General features: G+C 37.8%; 1 protein-coding gene across 1 annotated transcript in view; it reads right to left on the bottom strand.

The window, feature by feature from the left end:
* Nucleotides 1–4,861: 4,861 nt before the first annotated feature.
* The window catches only part of LOC126811373 (tetraspanin-14), a 39,235-nt gene continuing 35,944 nt past the window's right edge, over nt 4,862–8,152 (bottom strand). Inside the window, exon 7 of the mRNA XM_050536942.2 lies at nt 4,862–7,316. Coding sequence (XP_050392899.2) covers nt 7,254–7,316 — 63 coding nt within the window. The 3' untranslated portion in view covers nt 4,862–7,253. The remainder of the gene's footprint in view (nt 7,317–8,152) is intronic.

Raw genomic sequence — 8,152 nt, 5'->3', positions numbered from 1 at the left:
GACAGCTGTCCTTGTCAGGCCCTCCGTCCTGCATCACTGACAAGGGGAAAAAACGCCGGAAAATCTGGATGAACTTTGTCGGCCAATGCAGGGATAGAACACCCACTTAGCCACCGTGATCCCCCTATATATATAAATGATGTTATAATATTACAATAATAACACAATCCATATTGATTGAAATGGACCAATATTAAACTCTAATTTGTGTTTTTAATTTTGAATATTATGGATGATTTGAGTAGAGGATTATAATTAGACGCTTTAAGCGAGAATACACATACTTAATGACAACCGTATATTTACTAGCAATTTTAACTGACTAGTAAATATTACGTATTTAAAATGCCGAATGAGATATGGGAGCCCCGGTGGTTCAGTAAGTAAGACGCTGGATCGCTAACCAGAAAGTCCGGGAGTTCGACACCGATGTTGGTCGAAAAAATTCCAAGGAATTGTCCAGCGAGGTTTGATATAACCAGTGGGTGCAGATCGGAGGGCCTGTCAAGGACAACGTCTAGTCGTTTGGATGTGACACAAAACGGCGTCCCGTGTACACATTTGCTAGCACGCAAAAGAACCCTTCTTGTGTCCATAGCACACCGTATGGCCTACTCTCGTCTTCATTAGCCCAGTCGATGCAGGTTGTGTCATACGTTTTCAGCTGTCAAGTTAATAGTTGATAAGTGAATGATAACAACTTTACAGTGATAAGTACAGTGACAAATTGTTTCAATGGCATTTAATAATTGAACTCGAGTATACAGGTCATAATTCTATGGAATACAATACGTTATTCTATACACCTTTCCTATTAAAGTGTTTTTAATACAATGGAATTCAATCAGGTACGCTGTGTAACAGAATCTTTGGTTAGAAAGATGAAAGGACTACAATTTAGTTTTCTTATATTCTTATATCAATTAAATCAATAATGTATTTTTGCATAAACCATACGTTAACACAAGGACATTAGAGACTTTTGGCTAGCGGATTTTTCCCATCCGTATCCCGTATCCGTATCGTATGCGTGATACGTTGCGTCAATGTAGTTTTAGAGTTTTGGCAGATTTTAGCAATTTGTGGTTTCACTAATGTATCATTTCAGAAAGTTTAGCCCGTAGATCAACCAGTATGCAGACAGGCGGGAAAAATATGAAAATTCCGAGAAAAACCCATCAAAAATAATGATTAAATTCCAGTCGTTATCACTGTTAAAATCACATCAAATATACACCTTCGTGTTCTAGGATACACATAGATTCATAAAAACGCTATGATGCAACATTTCAGCGTATAAAAGTAGCAAAAAGACGGTAAAAAGACGACAGTGTTATACGGACCATTTCCGTATGAAAGCCGTTCCATACGTGCTGCCGTATCCGTGTGCCGTATCACGTATGAGAAATACACAGACATTGATGACGTCACACCCAAAATCCATACGGATACGGACCAGGAAATTACGCTTGCCAAAAGTCTCTAATCTCGATCTCTCTCTCTCGTCTTTAAGTTTTAACGTGATAACACCAAAGAAGAGTCGGGCCAATCAATAAGTATGATACACAGCTTGTATTGAAAGATATTAGTTTTTTGGGTTTTTTTTATTTTATTAAATGCCATTCTTTTTTCATTTGATTATTGACCAAATATCGGCCAATTTTACACGCAGAGATTTATAATAGACATATTTATAAAACACCGATTTATTAAAATGCATGGTGTAGTTCCAGTTTGTAGTTCAATTATAAAATATGAAGTAGGCAAGCATCATCAACCGTCACACGATACATTGGATTAGTTATCTGCTATCATTTATCCTACCTACTTATAACGATTACGTTCATTCAAGTTTATTTAATCCTATTTTATTATAGAATATACCATCAACATCGCCAGCTCGCAAACGCTATGGGCACCACGGTGGTTCAGGGAGTAGGCACCGGTTCACTAACCAGGAGGACTGGTCTGCGGTTCGATCTTGGTGTTTGCCTACAAATGTGCCGAAATTGTCAGGGTGGCGTCCCCTGAGAAGTTGTGTAGGACGGAGCCTATGGCACGTAAAATGGTCACTTGACAGTGGGAATTCGATAAAGAGTGGGTGGAAACGCCGCTGTCCGCGCAATATTGCCCCCATAGTACACTTCAAGGCGTCTGTCCGTCTTCATTCGCCCGGTTGGTGAAGAAACGCAGGACGTTAAACCCAATTATACTTGAAACGTTCAATACGTGTTTAATTCTATAACATATATCGGCAGAAGAAAAAATTGTGACTTTGGATCGTTTCACTTTGCCTATATAAAATGACATCTGCGAACATCAATATTTCTAAGGGAAATATTATTTCGTTTGTTAACTTTCAATGAAGACTAGGATTAAAAACTGTTAATGCTCGAAAAACATGAACAACTGTCCGATTGGTTTTATTCTAATACTTTACGGGAGGACTTATTCAGGCAAAAAGATTTATATAATTAAAACTTCATTAACCTGTGTGTTCGGTCTCCTCTGGCTTAATTAGGCTAATATATCAAAATCATTAGTTACAATAAGGGAGATAACTCATGTTAACGATTTGAAAATTGGTATAGATAGCTGAGCGCGATGGTGTCTACTTCAGGATCTTCACAACTTTATTTATTGTTTTGTATAATTGCCGAATGACAGTTACTTTAAAATGGCAATTAGTAGGTGGTCATTGTTCATGATAACATTACTCAGATGTTCCCGAAGAAAATATAAAAATCAGGAAACGCACGGAAATAAATCCCTTGGGGCCAAATACGCGATCGAAATTTGTCTCCTATGTCCCCTCTATATATTCCTCCGCAATGAACGCGTGTTGAATACATCAAAATGACCGCCTGCATGTCAATATTGAACAAGTTATTTATGCTAGCGTACTATAAATATTTCAGTATTGGCATAAATGTGTCAGTGGATATTTAGCAATTTCGTACCTTGTGAATAATTTACGATATGTAAAATGTCGCGTTTTTTTTATGTTGAGATGATTAGTTTTTAACGTGCCATGTTGATATATTATGTCGATAAACAGAATTTAACGATGTGACATTAACACGATATAATTGATTCCCTGCTTTCTTTGTTTCTTTAGAGTCGTCTGCTGGTTTTCGTCTTTCTTTCGAAGAAAACAATTAAGGGAATTAGTCGTTCAGACGGGAGGAAAAACCGCAGTCCCGTGTACACATTGGGGTGAATTCGTACACAAAGGACGCAAAGCGAATTCTTTAACGCCACTAGCCCAATAAATTACTAGCAAATACGGATTTAGTTTCAATTCACTTGGTTTAAAGTTAGTTTCCTTGTCAGTTTTACAGTTGTTGGAATCTCCCGTGTACACATTGGCGTACAAGTAAAAGAACCATTGGCAGTTGGAATTCGATATAAGAGTAGGCTATAGTGCTGCTGGCCGGGAAAATTGTCCCCATAGCAGACTGTATGGCGTATGTCCGTCTTCATTAGCCCAGTCTGGCTAGGACGTTAAACCCCATTGCATTTGATTTTTTCCATACTTCGTTTGAAATTGCTTTAGGGTCGTCTGCTAGTTATCCTCTTTATGACGAAGGGGGCTAGTAAATTGAATTGGGTGTGTCCACCTATCCGCCCGTCACACATATTGGGAAACAATATCTCTGCTTTTGATTATGGTAGGATGTTTAAACCCCGTTGTAGGCGCTTTCCTTGCTTGTCTTTAGTGGGTACCACTGTGATGAACTTCTGCTGTCCGTCTGTGTTCAAAAGGAGACTATCGTGGCTTAAGCTTAGCTGTTCGACGGTTTTTCAAACTCTTTGGAACACAATACTCGGTTTTTCCAGTTGGGGTAGAATGCGCAAACATGGTTTAGATGTTTCTTAGGTGATATCTTGACTGAGTTCGATGAGCAGTGTAGAATTCGCAAGTATGGCCTAGTAAAATATCTTCAAAACACAGCTAAACATGTGGACAACTACGCCTCCAATGACGTCTGACAACCAGTTTAACAACGATCAAATATATTAAAGATCACGACTACGCCACTATTCTATTATCATCTAGTACAACCCCGAACGACAAGACATGAAAAACGGCAAACGCCTATAACTAAAACCAAAACACCCCCCCCCCCCACTCATCGGGTCAATACTTAAAACCAAAAACATTGCTATCCCCATCTCAAGAAGACGTGTTGCTTAGTGGAGCAATAGTCTACTATTAACATCGGGTTGAACTGGAACATATTTTGGCAGGAAAGCAAGGTACACTTCGACCTCTTGGGAGCAACGCCCTTCGACGAAAGCCCGAGTTGCATGCTTGTCTCTGGACAGTTGCGCATGGATTGACAGATTCCAAGATGGCGACCTCCATAAGTAGCGGCAGAACTAAACTAACTCAATACTACAATTACATATAAAACAAGCAGTTGCCATGCAAGACATGCCCACATTTTGCTATAGATGGACGAAGACCTTGGAAATATGCGGGTCATTCTCTCATTGTTCAAATGTTTCACATTGAATTTTAAAATCAAAACAAAATTTGCGTCCACTAGAGGGTGAACAAGCGCGATTTTTCGTACAAACAGAAGCAGTGACCCATAAAGTTACGTTCCGATGCGTGTCAATGTCGAAGGTAGCAGAGAACTTCGGAATATGAATATATATTTTAAATTTCGTCAAAATCGGATAAAACAAATGTAACCTGTAGAGTGTCTACACACAAATGCGACCGGACGTCCAAACGGACAGGGGCTATGACAAAATACGTCCACATGACAATGTGAGAGTATCAAAATGAGTTTATTTCGCCGAAAGGTTGCAGACGTCCTCTGCTCAATCAAAAAAAAGAAGGTAAAGCCAATTAGTTTAATAAGTTTAATTATAATGTACAGGATAATACTTTTATACAAAAAAATAATGAAAATGAAATGATAATAGCTGACAGCATATTTGCATGTGTCACACATGATACATTGGGATACATGTTCGTATAGGATAATTACGTCATTTAAGATGAATCTTGGCAAGATAATTATCTTAAAGCCATTGGAAACCGGAGGCTCATTTTTCATTCTAGACACTTGATCGACAGATTAATATTTGCTCATATTTTAAAACGAACTTAAAGATACATTATGTAACATTTAGATAAAGAGCTGTCCGTTATTAGTTCAAAAATTTCATTAAAATATCCAAGTCATCACTGTTTGTAGTAATAATTATGTATTATCGTACCCACGGTACTGGTATAATCAAGGTTTAGCCTGACTTCCCCAAATCATTAAATGGCCGAACTGTTCTAATCTAGTTAAAAGCTCGAGTATCCGATGGCACCGAGGGTTGGTTATGATCTTGTCATGTTAATAAATATCTAATTGGTCATGTTAATAAATATCTAATTGATAATTTATATAACATTTAAGGCCTTAAGAAAGATCTGCAATAGGCAAATTTAGCTCTTGAATATTGCATCTTTAAAATCCGGTAATTTAATGCCACGTTTCATTTGTAAATCCAGGGATTTATTTTTGTGCAACAACCGCGCCATCCGTTGTTCTTCAATAAACACTCCCTGACTTCATTAACCCAGTTGTTGCGGAAGATTAGAAGGTTAAACCCCATTTCAGTTATTTGTCCTCCAATACAAACCACGATTAAATTAAATATATATCAGCAAGACACAGTTTGCCTCCCCCCCCCCAACATATGTGCACAGGCTATGTCATAAAGGGGTTTCTAACTTTACCCCTGCATATCCGGAGTAGGGGATCGGTTTGGGGGCTCTGTGGCACGAATACCGTCCATGCCGACGTAAAAACAGTAAACAGATATTAACTACCGCCCACCCATCAACTGCCGCTCCCTACATAAATCTGAAAATCAATCTTCAGTATACTAGTGATTAATAAATAACCCAAACATACGATCTGCAAATGGTTGCTTTATGTGTGATCTGAGACCTACTTATTAAAAATAAAATATCCACTGGGATTTGATCATGTATCTGGTTGATACCGTTGCTTAATGTGTAGACATCTTGTACAAAATGCATTAGCACCACTAATAAAAATGAAATCAAATGGGGTTCATCATCCTACTGTTCTGCTCCAACTGGGCGGATGAAGACGGGCCACTAATAAAACACATCGGCGTTGAATTAACAGCGTTCAATAAATGCATTATTAAAGCCAATCACCCACACTGGTATTCTCGCCATGATTCGACATTGCGACTACAGTCACATGTCACAGCTAATGGTGACATAGCATATCACTGCTAATGGTGACATATCACAGCGATGGTGACATGGCAAATCACAGACAATCATAGACGTAAACACTAATAGCTGCTACAATATCCACCATTTGGGCGGCTATCAGCCCTTCAAGTACATTAGTTTCTACGACCACTAGTAGAGAGAAACAACCCCCAATCCAAATGCTACTACTGTAGTCCAGGTTTGCCTTCTCTCGCTTCGATTAACCACGATGCACTACGATTGTCTATGATACGAAGTAACTTTTCACTTTGTAGATAACAACTACTCCCGATCAGCTATGATAGTCTAAGATCAGCTATATAATACGATTGAACATTTCGAACCTCTTCAAAGGTCTACGGTTGTTTACAATATCACATTTCTTAATTATATTTATTACACAGAGAGAGAAATGGGGTTTAGCTCATTTCGGGACTAACATATGGTTCAATTTTATTTCAATAATTCGCTTGCGCGTAGAGGTGTGTTTAGCAGAGGGGTGAAAACCGGAGGACCCGGAGAAAACCTACGAGGTTGGACAGGCGATCCTACTCCTGGTCGCGGACAACCGGAGAATTGAAACCATGCCAGCTGACTCAGTGACAAGACCTTATGATACAACGCGCACGCGCCAACCATTCGGCCATCCAACCCCGCTTATTTATTACAAAGACCACAATATAATTATTCAATATTACAGCGTGGACATGTTTTGTCCTTTCGCAGGCTTTAGTGGGTAATCGCAGCATATCACAGCGAAATAATCTCAGTGTGTGAGACCGGTTTTACAGCATATTATTAAATCGCACAGTTCTTCCTGTTATAAAGTTCAGACCACAACGAATTTATCCAATACTACATTGTGAACATCTTAAAAAAAAGTATTTGTAAAAAAACCCAAACATATTGTTATCGATCTCCATAAATTTGAATAACATAATATAACAAATCTTTTCTTTAATACTTGTCCTATTTTACCAGGTAACAAACAGGCTTACAGCTTACCATTTATCATAATAGAACGGATTAGGTTATGCGCCAACAGCAAAGAGAGCAACTGAAATAGAAAACATACTACAATGAAGTTTTACATAATATGGAAATAATAGGTCTTGAATATAAATCCGATTAATGTTTGAAAAAAAACCCTTCCACATTATTCCAAAAGTCGCAGTTTTATTGTTTCTTACCGTTGGTATTAATTCGTTTATATGAGAATCATGCAATTTGTGAATATAATGTTCTGAACGATAAAAGAAACAACGATTGTGTGTGCGATTTGAAATTACTTTATATTCAAATGCTTTTACATCACCCATATTCATTAGTCCAGTCGGGGCATTTTATTTGCTTCATCTTGTAAAACAATTTACACTATTGAGGGGTGCTGTTATTCATCGTTGGACAATACAAGTTAGTTCAGTACAATTCAATTCGTTTATTTCATATTACGTATTCTTGGAACCCATTGGCATTCCAATTTGATAAAAGAGTATACAAGTTGTAGCACTTATATCCGGGCAAAATGTCCCTTATACTACGCTGTATGGTGTATACCCTTCTTCATTAGTCCAGTCGGTGCAGACAAGTAGGACATTCAACCCCATTTCATATGATTTCTAAACGATATTGGACAAGACATCTCTTTAGATAGGATTAATATAGGTTAGTAGAAGCTTTATATTAGATAGAATGACAAATTACCAACATTGATTATATCTGATTCATCTATTAGTTTAAGATCTAAATGCGTCTACTAACTGATTGAATACAAATATACCATTAATAAGAAAACAGTCATCAGGGACATCATTAATATTTACTTGATGATAGTCATTAAGTTCAACAGTTTATCCACACGGCATCAATAATAAATGAAATGGGGTTTAACGT

This window comes from Patella vulgata, chromosome 2, assembly GCF_932274485.2.
Source record: "Patella vulgata chromosome 2, xgPatVulg1.2, whole genome shotgun sequence".
Taxonomy (NCBI): domain Eukaryota; kingdom Metazoa; phylum Mollusca; class Gastropoda; family Patellidae; genus Patella; species Patella vulgata.
The sequence above is the reverse complement of the archived record's forward strand: the minus strand, read 5'-3'. Positions and strand labels throughout refer to the sequence as shown.